General features: G+C 41.5%; 2 protein-coding genes across 5 annotated transcripts; one reads left to right on the forward strand and one right to left on the reverse strand.

The window, feature by feature from the left end:
* Positions 1–1,643: 1,643 nt before the first annotated feature.
* On the forward strand, positions 1,644–17,031 carry ascc2 (activating signal cointegrator 1 complex subunit 2). 2 transcript variants are annotated; one of them, XM_024418281.2, is made up of 19 exons: positions 1,644–1,786; positions 2,223–2,363; positions 2,700–2,858; positions 2,965–3,138; positions 3,415–3,544; positions 3,656–3,723; positions 3,934–4,047; positions 4,297–4,409; positions 4,615–4,689; positions 6,656–6,760; positions 6,939–7,007; positions 7,236–7,310; positions 7,521–7,761; positions 10,982–11,178; positions 11,373–11,492; positions 11,706–11,933; positions 12,184–12,268; positions 14,751–14,845; positions 14,963–17,031. In XM_024418281.2, the coding sequence occupies exons 2-19, from the start codon at positions 2,277–2,279 to the stop codon at positions 15,138–15,140; spliced, it is 2,313 nt and encodes a 770-aa protein (XP_024274049.1). In that variant the 5' UTR covers positions 1,644–1,786; positions 2,223–2,276; the 3' UTR covers positions 15,141–17,031. The 2 variants fall into 2 exon arrangements, with proteins under 2 accessions (XP_024274049.1, XP_024274050.1); XM_024418282.2 differs by having other exon boundaries at positions 1,703–1,786; positions 2,240–2,363.
* Positions 15,531–23,727, reverse strand: rnf215 (ring finger protein 215). 3 transcript variants are annotated; one of them, XM_024418284.2, is made up of 10 exons: positions 23,333–23,727; positions 22,897–23,058; positions 21,535–21,606; positions 21,198–21,283; positions 20,783–20,837; positions 20,520–20,624; positions 20,164–20,277; positions 19,857–19,994; positions 18,210–18,312; positions 15,531–18,014 (listed from the first exon to the last, which is right to left on the reverse strand). In XM_024418284.2, exons 1-10 carry the CDS (start codon positions 23,567–23,569, stop codon positions 17,992–17,994), a joined length of 1,095 nt encoding a protein of 364 aa, XP_024274052.1. In that variant the 5' UTR covers positions 23,570–23,727; the 3' UTR covers positions 15,531–17,991. The 3 variants fall into 3 exon arrangements, with proteins under 3 accessions (XP_024274052.1, XP_024274051.1, XP_024274053.1); XM_024418283.2 differs by having other exon boundaries at positions 20,164–20,280; positions 23,333–23,725; XM_024418285.2 differs by lacking the exon at positions 21,535–21,606 and having other exon boundaries at positions 20,164–20,280; positions 23,333–23,726.
* Between the last annotated feature and the right edge of the window lie 245 nt (positions 23,728–23,972).

Genomic DNA, 23,972 nt, shown 5'->3' on the forward strand with positions numbered 1-23,972 from the left:
GTGTCTTAATGACCGTTCCACAGGTGCATGTTCATTAATTGTTCATGGTTCATTGAACAAGCATGGGAAACTGTATTTAAACCCTTTATAATGAAGATCTGTGAAGTTATTTGGATTTTTACGAATTATCTTTGAAGGACGAGTGAAGAGTTTATATATATATATGTATAATATGTATCACACAGTACCATTTCAAAGTTTGGACACACCTACGCATTCAAGGGTTTTTCTTTATTTTTACTATTTTCTACATCGTAGAATAATATTGAAGACATTAAAACTATGAAATAACATATGGAATTATGTAGTAACCAGAAAAGTTTTAAACAAATTAAAATATATTTTATATTTGAGCTTCTTCAAAGTAGCAACCTTTCCCTTGACAGCTTTGCAAACTCTTGGTATTCTCTCAACCAGCTTCATGAATGCGGAATGCATTTAAATTAACTTAGGAATGTTAAAAGTGCCATGTTAAAAGTTAATTTGTGGAATTTCTTTCCTTAATGCGTTTGAGGCAAACTGTTGTGTTGTGACAAGGTATGGGTGGTATACAGAAGAAAGCCTTATTTGACCAAGTCCATATTATGGCAAGAACAGCTCAAATAAGACAATTCGGAATAATTCAAGAACTTTGAAAGTTTCTTCAAGTGCAGTCGCAAAAACCATCAAGCGCTATGATGAAACTGGCTCTCATGAGGACCTCCACAGGAAGGGAAGACCCAGAGTTACCTCTGCTGCAGAGGATAAATTAATTGGAGTTACCAGCCTCAGAAATTGCAGCCCAAATAAATGCTTCACAGAGTTTAAGTAACAGACACATCTCAACATCAACTGTTCAGAGGAGACCACTTGAATCAGGCCTTCATTGTCAAAATGTTGCAAAGAAACCACTACTATAAGACACCAGCAATAAGAAGAGACTTGCTTGGGCCAAGAAACACAAGCAATGTACATTAGACAGGTGGGAATTTGTGCTTTGATCTGATAAGTCCAAATTTTAGATTTTTTGGTTCCAACCCCCGTCTCTTTGTATGACGCAGAGTAGGTGAACGGATGATCTCCACGTGTGGAGGAGGTGCGATGGTGTGGGGTGCTTTGCTGGTGACACTGTCAATGATTTATTTAGAATTCAAGGCACACTTAACCAGCATGCCTACGACAGCATTCTGCTGCGATACGCCATCCCATCTGGTTTGCGCTTAATGGGGCGATCATTTGTTTTTCAACAGGACAATGACCCAACAAATCAAATCAAATGTATTCATATAGCCCTTCTTTACATCAGCTGATATCTCAAAGTGCTGTACAGAAACCCAGTCTAAAACCCCAAACAGAAAGCAATGCAGGTGTAGAAGAAGTACGGTGGCTAGGAAAGACTCCCTAGAAAGGAAGGAACCTAGAAAGAAACCTAGAGAAGAACCAGGCTCTGAGGGGTGGCCAGTCCTCTTCTGGCTGTGCTGGGTGGATGCTTTGACAAATGTTGCACAACTCATCGTTCATAATTTGCCTCCTTTATTATGCATGACGTTCGCATATGAAATATTTCTGAAGAATCCATGAAGGGCTCATAAATGGCTAACTTAGCTATCAAGCACAAAGATTCTTCCTCTCTGCTATCCCTCCCAGGGTGTCCATCATTTGCGTCACCCAAACGGACATTGAGCTGCGCGTGCGCAGCGTGCAATGTAAAAGTGCTTGGGCACTTCCGGCTCGCCTCATTCGCGAAACAGAACAGTGGCTAGGCTCGTAATGGCTTGAAAGAGCCAAACATTATATAAAATAAGAGGTGAGTTTATCGTTATTGACAATTACATATGATGATAAAATAGCTAACACAATTCGATTAGTTTAACTAACGCGTTGTGGTTAAGCTTCCTTGCCAGCACTTGTGTGGCTCAGCTGTCTGATTGGCAAGCTGAGAAGCTCATGCTAGCTAACTGTCTGCAATTAGCTGACTAGTTACGTCTTTCTTTGCCAGTGCCACGTTGATTTGTTGTAGCCACTTCCTAAATTATTAATGCACATTCTGTCATCGGCAAACTACACACCGGTGTTGCCTAGTTAGGTAACATCAATGACTCATACTTAACGGTTGTACCTAGCTTAGTTAGCTTAATCGATTTTGATTTAACCCAGCTGTTACCTAAACTGGGAGTCGTCTAATTTAACTAGCAGGTAGGTTAACTAACTAGTTGGATGTGTGTTCTATCCATTGCATACAGTAAGTTCTCTCTATTAGAAGAATCAACTTGAACTTGAAAGAGTGAAGAGAAACGATGGCGTGTGCAATGATACCTCTTGATGAGCAACAGGTGACAGAGGCTACTGGGCCTCTGGGAAAGGAGCGCACCCTGCCAGCCCTGGTAAGACAGCCAACATTAAAAACCATCTGACACTACTTCCTCGTGTACATCATGTCCATAGCTGTGGTTGTCATATCACAAACGAACTGCGTTGTGGTTTGTTATCTGCATTAGTTAGAGTTTGCTACTGTAAGCTATCATCGAAGTCTGTAAATTCCCTTTGGTTATGTGCCAGTTCATCAGACCTATTTTACTGTCCTAGTTGTTTTCTCATCATAACTCCACTCTAGTATATGTTTCCCTCAACTGTAGAAGTTAAGCTATATATCAGTGTGTTTGCCTATGTCTGATGATGTCTCTGAACCATTGCCCACTGTCCTTGTGTTGCCATGGCAGCATCCAGACAGGAAGGAGGAGCGGTGTTTTGTGACTTATAAGCCCCCTCCCGAGGACAGCTCCCCTGCTCAGGTGGAGGAGTACCTGGAGCATGGCAAGTTCATCACTGAGGACCTGGACTGGCTGCTGGCCCTGCGACATGATAAGTTCTGGTGCCAGGTCAGTCACTGTGGCTGTCATACACCATATGATGTGGAGACGGGAGGTTTTGACCTAACCAAGAAGAACCTAAACCCATTGTGTTCATCATTAACACCCCCCCCAGGTGGTATTTGATGAGTCATTGCAGAAGTGTCTGGATTCCTACCTACGCCACTCCCCTCGGGGATTAGACCCCTCCTCCTTGCCCTCCTCCCCGGCTGTTGCTGACATGCAGCGCTGCATCCACCGAGCCGTCTTTATGACCTTCCTCAGAATGGCCACGCACAAGGAGTCCAAGGTACCGCTGCTTTCTAGGTATTCTGGGGGTCTGTCTGTTTCTGATAAGGCAATGATGTAGTGTTGTTGAATGGAGAAACTGTCTTATGCACGTCCAGATAACTTGGCTCACATTTAAAGGTCATGTTTAGACGGCGTTAGAGACAAGTTATATTTAACCTCTGTTAGAGGCAAAGAATTTTTGGAACATTAATTCTTCTCCGTCCGACTCTTGTATTGAGAGGAGAATTGTCTGACTGAACATAACTGTTATATCCTGTTTTCTCTTCTCTCTCAGGAGAGCTTTATAACTCCGACTGTGTTCGGAGAGATCATTTACAACAACTTCCTGTTCGACATTCCCAAGATCCTGGACCTGTGTGTTCTGTTTGGGAAAGGAAATGCCCAGCTGCTCCATAAGATGATAGGTGAGCTCAGCAATGGACCCTTTCTCAGGTGGAGCACTTTACCTGCTCAAATGGATCTAGAACAGATTTTTTTTCTCAATTAATGACATCAATGTCTTGTTTATCTTCCAGAAAACATCTTCACCCAGCAGCCGTGTTACTATGGAGACCTGGATGAGGCTGTTCTCTCAGTCCTACAGGTAAGAAGCACAATCATTCAATACACTCCATTTCAAAAGGCTTTCTCCCATTTTGTGCTCTTTGAAAATAATCTAGGTGATGCTGAAATTTTACCTCAATTCAAATTTAGTGTCACGGCATTTTAAGACATCTCAGCCTGCAACTTTTAAGGAGTGCACTTTGTAGATAATAGGGTGCCATTTCAGACTTGCCCTTTGTCTCTCCCAAAGGTGTTAGACACTATCCTTGCTAAGTGTGGTCTCCAGTGTGAAGGAGCCACTGCCATCGAGCCTCTGAAGCTCAGCTCATCCGGCCGACCCACCGCCATGACCATGAGTCAACAGGTTATGATAAACATACTGCTGATGCATTTTACACCATGACCGACTAGATAGACCACAGTTATAAAGTAAAGTCCACTGCGTGTCAGATATTGGTGTCTTTAAAACATGCCAGCTGTAGTTTAAAATCTCTTCAATGAGTCACGGGTTTGTTTTAACTGATTGTTGTGATAGGTGTGAAACCTCTTCCATCTCCTCAATGAGTTGACATTCTCCTAGTACAGGAGTGACTGGTTATGCCTCCTCTTCCAGGACCTAGTGGATTTGGTGCTGTATCTGTGTGACACCTGTACCACCATCCAGGCCTTCCTGGACATCTTCCCTGCTGCCTGCTCCACCTTTCACTGTCACAGCTTCCTCAACAGGTAGCGTGTGCGCTCGCACACACACCTTCCACTCAGTTTCCTCAACAGTTTGAATTATTTTATTTGATAAACATATACAGCCAAGAACAATCAGTATTCAACTACACTGTTTCCACGGTGGTGGAACATTTGTTTATTTCAATATTGCATTTGTCAGAATTGATATACTTTTTTGCTCTAACTTTTACCTTCTTATTCTTCTTAGACTAGCCTCATTCTACGAGGTGGCTGTGCCTGACATAGAGAAGGCTGTGAGGAAAAGAAACTTTGATGACGACAGGTGTGTCTCTGTTCGTAGATGTGTGCTTTTGCCTGAACATCAGACTGTTACCATGCTTACCTCATGGATATCAGTCTAAAAGAAGTTGCTGTAAAAAAAGACTTAGTCTCTACAAATAAAATTATATTTGAGGTTACTTTCCCGGTTGGTTCTTTTGGCGGTAGGAGTTGGAGATGGAGTATCCACAGGAAAGTGTTGTTTACCAAACTTTTTGAAAGTCTGAATGTACTGAAAGTCGTCTGAATAACACTATTCTGTGGATATTTTGTCTCAGTTTTCAAGCAGCAGAAGGACAAAATGCACCGACAACCGGTAGATCAAGTTTAAATGTAATTTTATTAAACATTCTGGCTTATAAAGGCAATGCACACATGGCTGTATATACCATTTAATAGTGTATTACAACCTGATTAATCATGTATGTGTGTGTGGGTACTGTGCATGAACTGTCTACAGTTGAAGTCGGAGGTTTACATACATAGATTGGAGTCATTAAAACTAGTTTTTCAACCACTCCACAAATTTCTTGTTAGCAAACTATAGTTTTGGCAAGTCGGTAAGGACATCTACTTTGTGCATGACACAAGTAATTTTTCCAACAATTGTTTATAGACAGATTATTTAACTTATAATTCACTGTATCACAATTCCAGTGGGTCAGAAGTTTACATACACTAAGTTGACTGTGCCTTTAAACGGCTTGGAAAATTCCAGAAAATTATGTCATGGCTTTAGAAGCTTCTGATAGGCTAATTGACGTCATTTGAGTCAACTGGAGGTGTACCTGTGGATGTATTTCAAGGCTTACCTTCAAACTCAGTGCCTCTTTGCTTGACATCATGGGAAAATCAAAATAAATCAGCCAAGACCTCAGAAAAAAATGTAGACCTCCAAGTTTGGTTCATCCTTGGAAGCAATTTCCAAATGCCTGAAGGTACCACGTTCATCTGTACAAACAATAGTACGCAAGTATAAACACCATGGGACCACTCAGCCGTCATACTGCTCATCAAGGAAGAAGCCACTGCTCCAAAACCACCATAAAAAAGCCAGACTATGGTTTGCAACTGCACATGGGGACAAAGATTGTACTTTTTGGAGAAATTTCCTCTGGTCTGATGATACAAAAATAGAACTGTTGAGCCATAATGACCATTGTTATGTTTGGAGGAAAAAGGGGGAGGCTTACAAGCCGACTAACACTATCCCAAACGTGAAGCACGGGAGTGGCAGCATCATGTTGTGGGGGTGCTTTGCTGCAGGAGGGACTGGTGCACTTCACAAAATAGATGGCATCATGATGGAGGAAAATGATGTGGATGTATTGACGCGACATCAGTCAGGAAGTTAAAGCTTGGTCGCAAATGGGTGTTCCAAATGGACAATGACCCCAAGCATACTTCCAAAGTTGTGGCAAAATGGCTTAAGGACAACAAAGTCAAGGTATTGGAGTGGCCATTACAAAGACCTGACCTCAATAGAACATTTGTGGACAGAACTGAAAAGTGTGTGCAAGCAAGTAGGCCTACAGACCTGACTCCGTTACACAAGCTCTGTCAAGAGGAATGGGCCAAAATTCCCAAAACGTTTGACCCAAGTTAGACCCAAGTTAAACAATTTAAAGGCAATGCTACCAAATACTCATTGAGTGCATGCAAACTTCTGACCCACTGGGACTGTGATGCTGAAATAAATCCTTCTCTCTTACTATTATTCTGACATTTCACATTCTTAAAATAAAGTGGTGATCCTAACACAGGGAATTTTTACAAGGATTAAATGTCAGGAATTGTGAAAATCTGAGTTTAAATGTATTTGGCTAAGGTGTATGTGACCTTCTGACTTCAACTGTATGTTCTGTGTGTGTATGTACTGTGCATGTATGGACCGCGCCTGTTCTTTTTTGTATCCGTGTGTGTGTACGCACTTGTGTGAGTGTCTGACTCCCTCCCGTGCCCCCTGCCAGTCTCCAGGAGGACCTGTGGAGGAGGGTGTGTCACGCCCGGAGGAGGATGGTGGAGATGGCACACCTGTTGCTACAACACACCTGCCTACAGCCCATACTAGAGGGGTCAGAATAAAATGCCTTTATATCTTTCTATTCTCTTTTTCATCCTTTCTTCATCCACCTACCAAACCTTCATGCTGGAATGGGGATCCCTAAAATTCATATTTTCTTTTAGTGTGGTGATCATATTTGCTCATAGCCTTCCTGCAGCCTTTGAACATTGTTGTTCATTTGTTTTTAGCTCAGAGAACATTCAGACATTTGTGGAGGAACTCCTGCAGCATTTCACTACTTTCCTACCAGAGAAGAGGTACAGTGCATACTTGTTTGAATCCTGATATGTGAAGAATTTCCTTTTTGAAGGGCCATAAATGTCTTCAATCAATCAATATTTTTGACCATTGCATTCCTGACCTAATTAATACTAGAGTTTTTGTATGATAACTGCTGTTAGGAATGCTGTGTAACTGATTGGAGGTTGTCCATTGAGGAGATAAAGGATGTTTGTTTATGCCATCCTTGTTGCTGTCTGTCTCAGGTTCCTATTAGACTACGATGAGCAGTTCCCCATAGCTGATGATATCAGTCTTCTACAGCAGGCCTTTCCTCTCCTGTATCCTTCCTCCACATGGTCTCACACACTCAGACACATGTTCCTCAATGAGTCCACCAGTCAGCCACTCAGTCTTGGAAACATACACATCCCCCTCATTGGAAGAAACGTATCCATCCACCCAACCTAGAGCAGTGATATTAACATACCTCCACCACCCTTTCCTCCAGCACTGCCTGTTGTCTTTCCTTAACCCTCTCTCCCTGTCAGAGATGAGACTAGGACATCATATCTGCTCCAGGGGGTGGAGGATGCCTGGGACAGCATCGGCCGGAGGAGAAACCAGGACAGACCCCAGCAGACACACTCCTCTGCCGGGCTGAGTGGCAAGGAAGTAGAGGTTGGGGCAGGGGCCTGGGGGGGAGAGATGGGGATCAGAGAGCCAGGGGAAGGAGGGGAGACCCCCAGAGGAGCAGAGGCCATGTGGGATACGCCCCATAAAGGAGACAACGTGAGTTCTGAATAGGAGATACCAGTTTTGGCAAGTGGGGTGAGCTGTGTTGTAGTTTGTTAGTTAAACCGCCAAAATAACGGGACCATACTTGCGAACAGAAATGACCATTTCAATTTAAACCGTTTCTCTCCGACTAGTAATGCATATTGGCCAATTCAAATAGTCTATTTACTTGCACGTGACAGAACGCTAAATTGTAGCTGGTCCCATCAGATAACATGGCATATATTAGCTTTATGCTAACCTCACCAGGTGGCAGTGATTATATCTTGGAACATATTCTTCATCAGCCTATCAAAGATCTTAGACTTTATATGCGCCAACCAATGGCATTTCTTAAAATAGGTCGACCCTGACCACGGGGTATATTTTAAACCTACAAATGAAAGGTTTACTTTTGTTACGTTGGTCTGTAACAAAATGTTGTGTGCCAATATTGCATTGATGCATCCTTGACTAGGCTCCTAGCATATGAGAAAATCTCAAGTTTTTGTGCTTTTATGGAAAAAAGATAAATGAGGTCCTTACAACATCTATGTTAATTTATTTTCTGTATTTATTTCAACTTTATTTAATTAGGTAAGTCAGTTAAGAACAAATTCTTATTTACAATGACTGCCTACCCCAGCCAAACCCTGGGCCAATTGCGCGACGCCCGATGGGACTCCCAATCACAGCCAGTTGTGATACAGCCTGAAATCGAACCAGGGTCTGTAGTGACGCCCCTAGCACTAAGATGCAGAGCCTTAGACCGCTGTCCCACTCATACAGCGTAAAACAAAACAAATTAAGAGCCATATGCATTTGTCAAATAGCAGTCATGTAGGCTACCATTATCACCATCGCTTCTAAGCGGTTCTCTCGAAATCGATAGTGCACTTTAACTATAGGTTCAAGACCCCCTCGCATTAAGCTTTCTTGTTGAGGAAAAAATAGGATTCAAAACGCATGTATTGAAGTGGATGAATATAATCATGAATAGCCTATAAAACGTTGCAGGCCTATGTAAGTGAAGCCTACATAATAATTTAACAGACTAAGGATAGCCTGCACCACGGGTAGGCAACCCTGTTCCTGGAGTACTGCAGGTACTGCAGGATTTTGTTCCAACTAGGCACCACTCAAGACCAACTTGAGCTAATTGATCAGTGATTGCCTAAAATCAACACATCTGGTCTTTCAGATGGGTTAAATCAAATACATGAAGTTCCTGTGCCATTCCAGGACCAGGGTTGCCCACACTGTCTCCTCGCCAGGAGAGGGCGTAATCGCTCTATGGGTGGCTCACCGGCCAGTTGTTCATGAATTGAGGTGTACCATTCAAAGTCCCATATGCATTAGGTTGTAGCATAAGGAGGACACTATCTGATGTTAACTAATGTAAACTATAGCTATGTTGATTGGAGTTCCTATAGTAGCATACAGAACATGCTAATCATAGTTAGATAAGAAGAAAAAAAATCACAGCCAAGTGTCCTCTGATTCGAGTCCTCTGGACTCAGGATAATGAAAATAATAAAAAAAACAATACCGCCATCTGTAGGATGATAATGAGAGTGCAACCTACACAGTTTATTAGGTACCCCCATAGAGCATAGGGTCGGAACCCCCTTTGCCTTCAGAGCATCCTTAATTATTTGGGGCATGGATTCTACAAGTCAGAAACATTCCACAGGGATGTTGGTCCATGGTGACACAATGGCATCACGCAGTTGCTGCAGATTGGATGGTGGTACACCAGCCTGTGCCGTTGACACGAGGCAGGGTGGGACTCCTGCTGCTTACGTCAAACCCTGACTCTGCCGTCAGCATAACGCAACAGGAACTGGGATTCGCTGGACCAGGCAACGTTTTTACACTTCTCAATTGTCCAGTGTTGGTGATTGCGTGCCCCTGAAGCCACTTCTTCTTGGTTTTAGCTGATAGGAGTGGAACCCGGTGTGGTCGCCTGCTACAGTAGCCCATCTGTGACAAGGCTCGACGAGTTATGCATTCCGAGATGCTGTTCTACACACCACTGTTGTACTGCGCCGTTATTTGCCCGCCTGTTAGCTTGCACAGTTCTTGCCATTCTCTTTCGACCTCTTTCATCAACGAGCTGTTTGTTGCACCACTCTCAGAAATCCTAGACGCTGTCGTGTGTGAAAAGCCCAGGAGGGCAGTCATTTCTGAGATACTGGATCCGGTGTGCCTGGCACCAACGATCATACCTCGTTCAAAGTCGATTAGGTCACTTGTTTTGCTCATTCTAACGTTAAATCTAACAGTAACTGAAAGCCTCAATGCCTGCCTATCTGCCTGCTTTATATTGCAAGCCACATGACTCACTGCCTGTAGGAGTGATACATTTTCTTAAACTGGGTGGTGTACCTAATAAACTGGCCAGTGAGTGTATAATCCTACTGTACACTTTAATGCTCATCCTCCTCGAGTCAAGTAATGCATATGTGACAAAGCAGATGATTAAAAATGCATATATAATGTTTTAGGCCTACCTAGAGGACACCTCCATGTAATAAAGCCTATGCTTATATGATTATTAGTGTTTGTGTGCAAGGCTGAAGAGAGCTCCTTAATAATAAATGCAATCTTAATTTTCAAGCTGTTGGCTACGTCCCTTTTCAACACACTAACACAATACATGTAAATCTACATTTCAAATGTGAGGACTCGTGAGATTGGAACTCATGCCACAATCTGCAACGATTATGTGGACTAGGCACTTTTTACACAGAGCGCAATTTGACCAGTTAGTCAAATATCGTTGCTTTGATGATCAGGACATGCTGTTGTGGGTATGTTAAGGACGCTTCCGTGAGCAAGTTTTTGGAACTCGTCCAACTACATCAACGATTTTAATTGGCTGATGCAGAACTTGTTCCAGGATATAATCACTGCCACCTGGTGTGGCTAGTTTAGGGCTAATGTGTGCGATGTTATCTGATGGGACCAGCTACAATTTAGTGTTCTGTCACGTGCAAGTAAATTAACTATTTTAATTGGCTGATACGCAACTGTTTACATTTAAATGGTTGCTTATGTTTGCAGGTATGACCTCCAGATTTGTAATTTTAGCAGGCAAAATAATACACAAATATAACCAAATCATTTTGAGAGCTTACCTATCCTATATGAGACCATACACAGTAGCTTCAGTCCGGTGTAGATGCTGTTGTAATAGTGTGTGTCCGTGTCTAATATGTGTTATGTTATCCAGGGTGCTGCGTGTACGATTAGTGCGGGGGAGCTGGAGTCTCTGTTAACCCACATCAGAGACCTGCTACCAGACCTGGGAGAGGGATTTCTACTGGCCTGTCTCCACCAGTACAACTATAGCTCTGAATTGGTCATTAACTACATCCTAGAGGACAGACTACACCCTGACCTGGACAAACTGGATAGAGCCATGCCCAGGTATGGAGAGGGGTGTCTGTGTGTAGACAAACAAAGATACACAAGCTGAGTCGTGCTGCGCTGGCCTGGTTACGCATCCACCATAGTTGTGGGAACTGTGCTGGAAATAACAATGTGAATGGAAAATGACAGAGCCAGCACCGGTTGGGTAGTCTGAAAAAGGTATTAATGGTGATGTTCGCCTCTCTCTCCAGGCCGGTAAAGGAGGAGCTTCCTCCTGTACTCAGCACCAGGTCCAACGTGTTTGACGATGATGAGTTTGATGTCTTCAACAGAGACCAGGTGGACATGACTCGCGTCTGGAAGGGCCGGAGGTGAGAAACTATCGACTATTTAATTGTGGCCAAGATGATGACTCTGTCACAGACCATTTCCTGTCTTGTCACGCCAAACCACACCCAAAATGTAAAAAATCCCAAGTCATTTTTAGATAAATACCAGGTCAATAGTGAACTGTACAATAAAGCCTGACCTCTGTAACTGTGTGATCTATAATCTTTGTATATCTGTCTGTTGTTTCTCTTCAGGAAAGGAGAAAGTGTGCGGGACCTGCTTAATGACAAGCAGCACATAGCAGAGCAGAAGGAACGCTACCTGACCTATGAGACTGTGGTAGATGAGGTCATCGTGACTCCCAGCGAATCAGGAGCCATCGACAATCTGAACGATTATGATGATGAGTATGATGACACATATGACATCAACCAAGTAGGAGCCAATGATCTGGACGGAGACTCCAACCTGCTCAACCGCAGGTAACATACACACCTGTTTACTAATTAAGATTTTAGCTAGTCATTATGCTGATTTAGACTAGAGCCTCCCATCTGAGTTTGGTTGCTCAGTCTCAAGGTTTCTTCCCTCTTGCCAAGGTGCTACTGCTTGCCTTTGAGATCGAGCTCTGGTTAATGAAAACACTTTGACAACTCTTGTACCACATTTATGTAAAAAGGGCTTTATGAATACTCTTTATTTATTGACACATCCTCTCTCTCCCTTCCACAGGCCGTTCACCATCCCTCAGGTCCTACGGCAGGGAGGCAGACCACAGATGCAGGAGGAGAACATAGAGGAGGAAGAGGACGAGAAGGTAGGTTGTATAGAAATGGATTGTACTGTATAGAACAGTGGTCACCGACCGGTCGATCTTCAAAGCATTCCTAGTCGAGCACCAAACATTTCTGTAGAAAAGCCTACGATAAAGGCTTGCGCTCATTCATTTTTTATTCGTGTTGTGGTGTTGGTAGTAGGTGAATTTGATTCAGAAGCCCTGCACACTGGGTTGGCAAAGTGTTCCTATTTTGAACCATTTAATTTGTCTGAAAAGACAAACTCCACCTACCCGGCGGACTGGGAGATCTGGAAGCATACAGCTTCCACGACCCCAGCAAACATTTAAAACAATGCCCAGAGAGACTGTCAAAGAACACAGCAAAGAGCTGCTATTTGTTTTGTGTTGGTTCATGTCTTAGGTTTTTATTCAGCACTGTCAACACTGTTTTTATTTAACACTATTACAAAACATAAAACACGCTTATCCCTACTTCCACTTGCGCTGAAGCTGCAATGATTAGCCCTGTGTTTTTATTATTTATTAGCAGCTCGTCATGTCTTTTTTTAATATTGAGGAGTATTTCACTTTCTCTGGTCATAGAAAAAACATGAATTTGTGCATGAGGCAGATGCGGTTTCAAGTTTCGCCATCAGGTGGAAGACTGTCCATCTCTCTAGTCAATCTTACCGGAAGAAAGGAAGGAGAGAGCAGGGACTGTGAAAGGCAGACCCTCTGCTGCTTTCTCACTTCCTCCACTGAGACTAATGCCAAAACTAAAACAACTGGAAACTCTGAAATCTCAGACTTCTGACGTCAGGATGGGAACTCAATTTAAAAAATAAAAAATAATAATAATACATGATTATAGTAAAAATAACAGACTTGGAAAAAAATCAAAAAATCTGAGCGGTAGAGCTCGGTTTGCTTTTTGACTGCAAATGTGATCTTCACTCAGAAAAGGTTGGTGACCACTGTCGTGACGTGGACTTTTCATTAATGTGATGACTGTTATATCAAATCAATTCTGTGTAGTTATTATTACTTGATTAAACTAATCATGTAACATTAATTAAGAAGTTGGGGCACCACAGGAAAATGTAACTATTTCCAGATATTTTCAAAGCTTATCGATTGGTCACGTATTAATATATTATTACCTCATCAGTCATTCTGAACGTCGTAATTTCTTGTAGTCTGCACGAACCCTACTTTATTGATGAATCAGCGATACACAAATTGGCTCATTTATTTACTAACTAATTAAACAATTACAGAATACACACTAATATTATACAATAAATAGTCTCTAGAAGACTATCAAAACAGGACATTTTGGTTATAACACGGTGGGGAATTCAGAGGGGGGGGGACAAAGGAGTTACTCTATTGGACATTGAGAAGCTTCGCTCACGAAAATACAAAATCTTAAGCACTGATAGCCGTTCATTTGGGGAAAAAAAGAGAATGCAATTTATATATTTACGATTGAGCTGTCCTTGAACGTCCAAATCCTTTGGTCACGGAGATGTTGGGTGTATGACTCTGGTTTGGCCACCAGAGATCACCATGTCCTTAGGTAGAGCTCCTGGTCGTGCTGGTGGTAAGATTGGATACTTTGAAGTACGCTGTACAGTAGTTCTCAGTTGATCTTGTTAGAATGCTTCAGAGGTTGTCGGTGTTCTCATCCCTAGGCTACGTCCATAAACTAATTTTTATAAAACTATTTTCTCATTTAGAAGACAAATCTATTTTCTGTCTTTTCAAAAGTATTCTGACACTTAATCATTCATTTTATACAAATTCAGATGCACACCTCTGTAGACAGAGGTACCGTTATGTGGTTCTACCATCTTTCATGTCACAACATTAAAAATAACCCTCATGTTGAATTTGTTTTGTTCTCCACTGACCATTTCCACATTCTCAAATTGAAATATTGTTTAATTCTCCAATTTGGGGGAGGTAGTAGAACAAAGGACCGTCTCCTGCCAAAATTCGTAATGTCTTTCCCTCCATACTGCTTGGCAAGGGAAGGTATTTACAACCATCATAAAACTGGCCAACAGCCCCAGGAGAGGGCACCCTGATCTCCATTTCAGGACTGGCAAGTCATGACAACTTGTATAGAACAATGCTGGTTCACACGAACCGCTATGGACTTCTCTGTGATGTAAGTTAATAGCAATACCTGCCACTTTCTTCAAATACCACCCTTGATTCCTGTTCTTTATTATTCTAACTATACGGTTGCTTGCCTTATTATGATCAACAGTATGGGCATGGTAAGTGTTATCTATTTATTGTATGGCGCTGTTTAAAATCTTGCCCACAAGATTACTAGCTACCTAAGGCTGTCTATGTACCATGTCTTGATATCCAGATGATTTATATTAGGTTTGACAAAGTTGAACCAGTGGCTATGCTGTAGTGTTATTCTTATATCTAGGTTAAGCTGTTTAGATGGATCAGTATGTGTTGTATCATTAATGTTGTATCATATGTGTTGTATCCTTCTCAGGAAGACGCTGTGAAGAGAGACCAGTTTGTTCAGGACCCAGCTCTGCTAAGAGAGAGGGCAGAGGCCAGGAGAGCTACCATGCAACACAGGAAGGGGTACGGAGACACACTAAGTTCTGCTACATGTCTTACAATGTAAGACATCCTAAATTGAGGTTAGCTTATGAGAAATGTGTGCATTTCCCATTTGAACCCCTCTCCGCCTCCTCCTAGGTACCGTCCGGAGCCTGCCAGAGAGAGAGATGTGGTGGGTAAACCTAAAGGCCAGGGCCAGTCAACAGAGACCCTTCTGGACCGACGCAAGAAGGAGGCCCACAAGAGCAGGGGAGCCAACCACAACCGCAGGGCTATGTCCGACCGCAAGAGGAACAAAGGAATGATCCCCTCCTGATAGGTGTTGCCATGGAGACAACCAACTGACCTAGTGGACAAGACGGGACGACGTGGAAAGGACGTGGAAAGGAAGGAGAGAGAAAGATCATCTGGGCTCAAAGGTCATGAGCCCTGATTGATGTCCCCTCCCAGAATCCTCTTCATCAGTCAGATTCTTTCTACCAGGATTCACCGACCAGGCCATTTTTATAGGCCTTTTTCTGTTCTCTTTTAGCAAAGACATTCTAGTTTTCCATTTTCTATCGCAAAGGGACACCAATGATTAGTTCCATAACAGAACTTTGGTTGCCAAGTGGCCTGTTGGTGGAATGTTTAGAGACACATTTGAATGGTTTAGTTTCAGTTGTTTAGTCCAATATTGTAGATTGATTCAGTTAAACCAAAGTGCTGACTGAATGACAAGAGATTTATTTTTGCCATGTAACAAATCCATTTATTAAGATTTGGAGTGATGGAATCATTAGCTTTGACATGGTCATCAAATGAACAAGGAACATATGAGTAAAATGAGAGCGAGGAGACTCCAATAGGACGAGAGAACCAGTGCGACCGGCCTGACTGTCAGACTGAAACCACTGTCTGCTGGATCTAGAAGAACAATGAATGTCAGTTAAATACAGGACTAGACATCAAAATGACAGGCAGGCCAGGACCAGGGGTGGCAGTGTGTGTGTGCAATGTCTGAACGAAGTAAGAGTGTCTGTGGTAGTTAATATCTCCTCACCCAGCCAATCCCCCCCACCCACCATGGTTCAGCCTCAACCCAAAAAGTGAGCTGCTATAACAACAGTTGTGTGTGTGTGTGTGTGTGTGTGTGTTTGGAAGTGCAGCCTAAGAGGCCGAATGTCCCTCAGACAGACATCGAACAGCTTCTAGAGGCTTCTGACTCGCCATGCACAACTACTTTATAACAAGAGAATCCTATAGAAAGATCTATAAGAGCATTTTTGTACAAAAAAAAAATACAATTTGCTTTTTGAAGTTCTCTTTAAAAACAAACAAAATAATAAATACATTTAATACTGTGGTTAGAGCTTTTCCAATGGAGTATTTCTGTGGGAACTGAACGTTGACTTTAAAGTGTTCTAGTGGCAACATAATACCATAGGATGGTGAAAGATGGAAACTGCAGCTATATTTCTCTAGTGATTAGCTGATGTGAATACTCTAAATGCTTCTTACCATTTCCCTATAAGGTGTTGCTAGATTTAAAATGTAATTTATTTAACCTTTTATCTATAGGCAAGTCAGATAAGAAAAATTCTTATTTACAATGATGGGATGTGGTTGAGTGAAAGTGGTTGAAGTGTGATTACAAGTGACTCCATTTGACCTTTCCATACTATACACATTGGTCAGCCAAGGTAAAGTCTTTTTCAGTTCTACAAGGTCACTGGTTTATAATAAAATAATTTAAGGACTGCAAAGGATTAATATAACATAAGTACTGTCAAGTAGTACACTAAGTGCGGCTGTGTTTGTAACATGCTGTGTCTGTCTCTGTACAGCTACTCTGGTTATCTGGTATTTACCTCACAGAGCAGTCTCTCTACAGAGTTTAACAAATGTAGGGGTAACAATTTAATTCTTACCCCTACATAATTAATCCCTGCCCTTATTCATATTAATTCAGAATTAACACAAACTTTGAAATTGGACTGAGTACACAATAGTCAATGAAATTAGTCCATCTACACAAATTTAAATGAACTTTTGAGATTATACTGACCCTGTGATATGGTGGAATATGGGCCCCACATGACCAGATGTGTTTTGATGACGGTTAGCAACACACTGTTATCCATGCTTTGTACCATGTTGCATTTAACATCCATGCAAATATACCTAGCTATATCTTATTTTTTCACATTAAAATGCCTTGGACTTAATTCATTTCCCTGTAAAGAACATACATGGAATTCCACCAGATTCACAGAACATTAGAATGCCCTTCTAGAATTCTCCACATGTAAAGACACTTTCACCATGAGGCACCAGTACTCTATCACACATACAGCGAGAGAGAGGTGGGTGGGAGAGAATAGAGTAACGTCATTGTACAGTATGTTATCCTAGGAAGAAAGTACTGTTTGTTTCAACACCGGTACGGTAACATTTGTTTTACAGTACCACATAACTGAAGTTGCTTCAGGATTGGCTGTCCACAAAAGGTCAGAGGTCAACATTGTCCAATAAGAAGGCCAGCTGCTGGGAGAAGCTACCCTGACCACAATCCAGTGCAGGAGGAAGAGGTGAGGTCTGGAACTGCTACTGAAAACTAGTCACGACAGACTACAAGACAACTTGATCCCAATGTTCTGGGCCCAGCTTTTCAGAAGTTATCTGATCGGATTCCGGAATCGGACAGGATTAAAAATTATTACAAAAGTGTAACTGAAAAATGTGATTATGATCCTCCGGATAAGGATTTGGTAATCCAATCTGACCTTTAATCATGTCATTTTTAAAATCATGCCAAAACTCTAAAAGATACTGATTAGGATAGTTTTGATGCCAAAAACTGGGATTATCTTGATCCCCCATTCATGTAGTTCGCTCATCTCTATTACCCTATGACAGTGTAGAAGTGGTACCACAATTTGTCCAGTAGATGGCAAGATTTAGGCCTGTTCAAAACACTGAAAATCCAAATTCTGTGATCTTGACATTGTGTTATCTGGATCAGAATGATCCTGATTTTTTTCTGAAAACTGGCTCAAAAACAGCCAGATTGATCTGAACCTGGATAGCAAAAATGGGGATTACAGAATCGAAATTCTGATACAGATTAAAAGTTTTTAAAAACTGGGCCCTGGTCAGTGGGGTGAGGAGTTGAGCCAAGGCTACCATTAGCTGTCTCTACAGAGGTTACCTGTGGATGGAAGGGAAAGATGACAGTCAAAGGGAATAGCTGATTAACCCGGGTACCAAATACAATCACCAACGCTACATTAGATTTCAAATGTGTTAATTCCATATGGCAAATAAAGTTGCACTTAAGTGTACAGGCAAGTAGAGATCTGACTAAGTATGCTGTGTTTACACAGGGGGCAGGTCTATAACTTACTGAGTATGCTGCGTTTACACAGAGGACAGGTGTGCTGCAGGAGCAACCACGGATCCACACAGTCCCTGTGGAACTCATGGAGGCAGGGCAGCACGCGAAGACACTGCAACACAGTCACACACCACCAGGTGAGTTAGCATACTACTAACAATCTTGTGTCTAAAAGTAGAATTTACAGAATTTCTATGTGTTATACATCTTACTTTCTATGTAACATATGACATGTTTGTGTGTGTTTCTGAGTTGTTCCAGAGGACTATACTACAAAGCAGGATCAACGCGTTAACGGCAGCTAACAACAAAAAACAAAGAGCCTGAAATAACTGTTGATTTTCTGGTTCATTAATGCTGGAATCACTAAAGCAGTAATTTGGACTGCTAATATATATTTTTAAATATGCCCCCTTCATCTTTGACTTTTCCTAAATAAGTCTTTAAAACACACTGTCGCTGTTAGAATCTTAATATCACAAACAAAAATGTCAAAATGATACATACACTATATCAGTCCATCGAATCCAAACAGTCTTATCAGTCTACTCTGGCCTTTTTGGAGTACACAGTGAGGGCGTGCACATTTTACAATGGCAAGAAGACCAAGATGAATAGATGCACATGCTGCGTTAGCGTTACTACAATTAGCGTTACTACAGCGTCACTACAATCTGAATGAAATCGACACAGAAATGACATCTCTGATGATTATTCTTCTTGATTCTGAGCCTCAGCCTAAACCTCCAAGGCCTAAGTGCAAAAAAGCCAGACCGGTGCGCACTGAGCAGGTGCCCGCGCCACCAACAAATTAAAATGACAGGAGAGAGGAAGGGACAGCACCGCGTGGATAGAACAAGCCGGTGACAATGCTATGGGACGATTATCAGCACAAAATGTCATCACAAAGAGAGCAGGCCCTACATCTCAAGCAAAAAAGCAGAATAGGCAACACACTCACCAGCTGACAATTGACTATTTTTGACTGCTGTCATATCGACACATTAATTATAATGCAATTATTGCTTTTGTGCCGACTTTCGCTATTTATCAAGAACACTGCTCTTATAATGATGTATAGGATACTGACCGTGCGTCTTGCTGACCGTGAGTCTTGGACGTTGGGGTATTTATTTTATTTTGACGTAATAAAAATAAGCTGTTACCGCATTCCAACACAAGCTTTCCGTTTCATAGTTGTAACTAAGGCACTCCACGAATAAAATTGATTTTACACTTGAATTTGTGTTTTTTTGTTTTTACATATAGCCTACAGTAACAAAATAATGAAAATGCTACTTTATTATTTTACATTTTAATAAAATGGTAATCTAATGTTACCTAAGACCTTCATAAACACAACCAAATTATTATTTTTGCGATAGCATATATGAAATGTATTAATTACACTGTTAGAATGTTGCAGTCAAAATGACTGCTCATTAACTTGAAAGGGGGGGTCCCTCGAGGCCCATCGGTTCTAGTGTTAAGATAATCTTATATATGAGTTTTTTGTTGTCGAGTCAATTTGACCATGCCCAAGTCAAGCTTAGCAGTAAAAAACAACAATGCTATTTAAGAATATTTAGACAAGTTAGCTGGTTAACTCTTTGATCCTGCTTTGTAGTATAACCCTCAGGAGTCAGTCAGTCTGACCTGGTTGTTGTTGAACTGTTCCAGACAGACAGCACAGTTGTCTGTCTCTAGCTGCGCTGGGTCACACCACGGTTTGGGCTGCCGGTACATCCTGGTCTTCAGGGAAGACAGTCTCTTCAGGATGTCCTGTTTTGGTAACTGTAGGAATGATTAAGTCATGAATATTATGGTGGATGTTTCTACATTATTAATTTTAAAGCATCTCATTGAAATACTGTCGTTCAGTGTCTGTTTACTTAAATTTGTTCTAGATTAGTGTGTCTGCTAATTGCTGAATGATTAAAAGAGGAAAATGGTTCAACTCTACCTCCAGGTCGTCATTGAGTTGGTTGTCCTGGTACTGCCATCGAGCCTGAACTATGACCCCTGTACAGAGGATCAGAGCCACCAGTAGGACCGTGTTCCACAGCTGATGCAGGTACTTCTGGAGGACAACACATAACAGGACCGAGCACGAATGTTAACCTACCTCTAAATCATTTGTTTATGTTTGTCACACAACAGAGATATAGGAAAAAGCTATGAGTTGCACTGATCAGTGATTTGTTAGATCTAGCCTGTGAGGAGTTGTAGCGTAAAATTCAGATTATAGTTGGTTGCAACGTCATTTATTATTTATTTTGTTGTCCCTATTCATCTGAATGTATGCCATGGTGTTCACACCTGGACCTGCGAGTTGGTCTCTCCGGTGCAGATGACCCCCTGCCACTCTCCATACAGACCGCCTCTGGAGAGACCGCACGTGGACCACAACGTCAGGGTGGCCCCCTACAATACCACCGGAGAGGAGGTTTTTACACACATCCAAAGTAATAACATGAGCTGGACAGTAGAGTGATACAATGCATAGAAAACTGGAAATGTCCACTGACTATTTTGCTGTTCTCTAAGGTGATAAAGTTTATGGCAAAAAAACATGATCTTACCAAGTTGTCCTGTAGAATAGTCTTGTATGTGATTTTCACAGTAGCATGAAGGCCCCTATGAAATAAACCATAGAGTTAACTCACTCAGTGTCTCTATATTAGTCAGTATGCTATAGTATATTCATACAATCAAAGCTATACTCCCGAGTGGCGCAGCGGTCTAAGGCACCGCATCTCAGTGCTAGAGGCGTCACTACAGACATCCTGGTTAGATTCCAGGCTGAATAACAACTGGCCGTGATTGGGAGTCCCATAGGGCGGCGCACAATTGGCCCATCGTCGTCCGGGTTTGGCCCGGTGTAGGCCGTCATTGTAAATAAGAATTTGTTCTTAACTGACTTGCCTAGTGAAATATATACACAGAGAGGGATCCTTGTGTAGACTAGTATTGTTTAGTTTTCCATCACTGTGGTACCTGAGGAGTGCTCCGATAAGCTTGGTAACATTTTCTGATGTCTGGATGACAATGACTGGCTTAGAGAGGACTTGGGACAGATCCATCTAGAAAGAGAATTACAGGAGAGAATAGTAGTTATCATAGAACAATGATATATGGTCTATCTCTATGGGGGTTATACTGTAAAGCAGTAGTAGAGGAGTGGTTACTCTAACAGCTGACAATTATCGAGCAACATTGGTGTTATGCTCTATAGTGGTGGATACCAACCCTGGTCCAGGAGAGCTACAGGGTGTGCAGGCTTTTGCTCCAGCCCAGCACTAACACAGCCAGTGTGTAAGAAAATGACTTTTACCTCTCTGATAGTGTTCTGATTGAGGGCTAGGATGATGAGTGCAGAAGCCCCCAGGACCAAGGCTCGTTTCATCTAACAAAGAGAGATAGTGGTTATACTTACTTCAGACTTACTTTACCCACACTGATATATTTGCATGTGTTAAAAGTGTGTAAAAAATATTTAAATCATATTTCATGCTGAAACCCTCCTACTATCTATTCACTAAGTTAAAGATTTATATTTAGGTTAACATTTTACAGCATTGCCATTCTATTTTTTAAATTTGAAAATCATCTTTGTTTAATAATTTCATATTAACATGTGATAAGGCCACACAGAGGGCCAGAGATAATTACAGACACCTGTACAAAGTACCCAAAAGGCCCATTAAATGTCATGTGATAGATTACAATGATAAAATCCTGGATTTCAAAAAATCTGGTAGTTCCCTGGTAAATTTCCTTTAATATACCCTCCCTTTGCAACCATAGGTGAAACTCTGTGGTGCTGAAGAACAGATACAACATTCAGACAGTTATTCATCTCTCACTGATCACGGTATAGTTTGTTGTGTGTCACTACTTATTTCACCAAATATACAAATTATTCAACAAAACAGTAGACTGACTGTTCTTCCCATGCCCATGTGAGTGATTCCTCACAAAACCAGGCCAAAAAAAGATTTGGGGGATTATCACTAAATTGAATCCATAAAATCATCCTTTGGAGGAAGGAATGTTGATGTATACAAAACATTAAGAACACCTGCTCTTTCCATGACAGACTGACCAGGTGAAAGCTACTGTATGATCCCTTATTGATGTCACTCGCTAAATCCACTTCAATCAGTGTAGATGAAGGGGAGGAGACAGGTTAAAGAATGATTTTTAAGCAATTTACCAGTAGGCCTATGGTCTCATAAGTCTTCTCAAGTACCCCCTAGAGATAGACCAAGTACACCCAGGGGTCATAGTTGGGAAACACTGAGCATATTATGTTCATATTATGTTCAACAATGTATATATTTTTTAAGTTACCAACTCAAAATTTTATATTTTCAATATTCATGTTTACATTTTTTAAATAAATGAATGTACAAAAATTGTATTTAAATCAAAATACTACTCATATTACAGAACAAGCAGTAAAGCTTAATATGAAATAAAATGTTGCTTTGTAGCACCTACAGATCATGGAGTCTTAAAGGAAGCCTAGGTAATGCCAGAAACTTGGATAAATTATTTTTCAATTATGCTTTTAGATACAAATGTCAAATATATGTCAACAATCCTTCCTTCAAAGAATCATTCTATGGATTACATTTTGCGAAAATCCCCCAAATCATGGTCTTTTTTTGTCTTGTTTCCTCCCTGAACTCACTTTATTGACAACGGCAGCAGCAAAGGATTCCTGGCTGTTCCCAGCAGTGGAAGCTTTGCTCTCCTCCACTTTGACAGGCACCACACCTATCCAGGGCTCCTGGTCTTTGGCTTGGACACCCCCACCTTCATCCCGGCTCACCTGCGGCTCCTCATCCTGCACCTGAACAATGGCAATTGGAAACACTGGGGTCGTTATATGATTGTTACTGGGTAATATCATAGACTTATCCTATGCAGACATTGCATGCTTGATGATTCAACATGCAATGGTGAAAATAACACATTTTAAGCTATTGCTAGACAATATAGAGTACTGTATATATGCACTGTATATGTTATTTTCTCAGTAACTAATGTTTATATCCATATCATGTTGCACACACAAATCCAGTGGTTTTACATAGCAGAGCCTAGCTAGCTGTAACATCACTCACTAATATGAGGTCCCCTTCGAGATCATGCTCTTGTTGTTGATTGTGTTTTTTGGGTACGCTGCTGCTTTCCCAGTTCGCTTCGAGCACCTCGCCTTGTAGAACGGTGCTGACATCTGGACGTTCTCTCAGCAGAACCTCGACCAAGGCGACCTGAGCGCCCGTAACTAGCAGACACGACAAGAACGAAGGAGCCGAGACAAGAAACACCACGGTAAAATAGCAGCAGCTTGCAGACATGGCCGAAGAAACGCGTAAATTAAAAATATTATAAAATAAATAATCTTATCAACTGTCAACGATTATTTTACAGAACCAACTAAGTTACTGTACTTTTTGGCTTGGACCCCAAAAATGTAAGCAAGAACACTACTTCCTGTAGAACAGGAAGCTGAGATGTGAGTTAACGTTTGCTTGCAAATCTGCCATCTACTGGGAAATTTAGAAAATGCTTGTTTTAGTGAATATATAACAATAATAAAAAAGTTGTGTATTGTGCTTGTTTCCAGGCCCAAATGCAAGGTGTGGACTGATACTGCATGGTGTGTAGCTGTTAATGTTTATTTTTTTGATGCAAACCCAAGTTTTATTGTGTTGCATAAAAACAACTTGTGTTGGTATGTTTTATTGTTATTTTTGAATG

This window comes from Oncorhynchus tshawytscha, linkage group LG04, assembly GCF_018296145.1.
Source record: "Oncorhynchus tshawytscha isolate Ot180627B linkage group LG04, Otsh_v2.0, whole genome shotgun sequence".
In the NCBI taxonomy this organism is placed as follows: domain Eukaryota; kingdom Metazoa; phylum Chordata; class Actinopteri; order Salmoniformes; family Salmonidae; genus Oncorhynchus; species Oncorhynchus tshawytscha.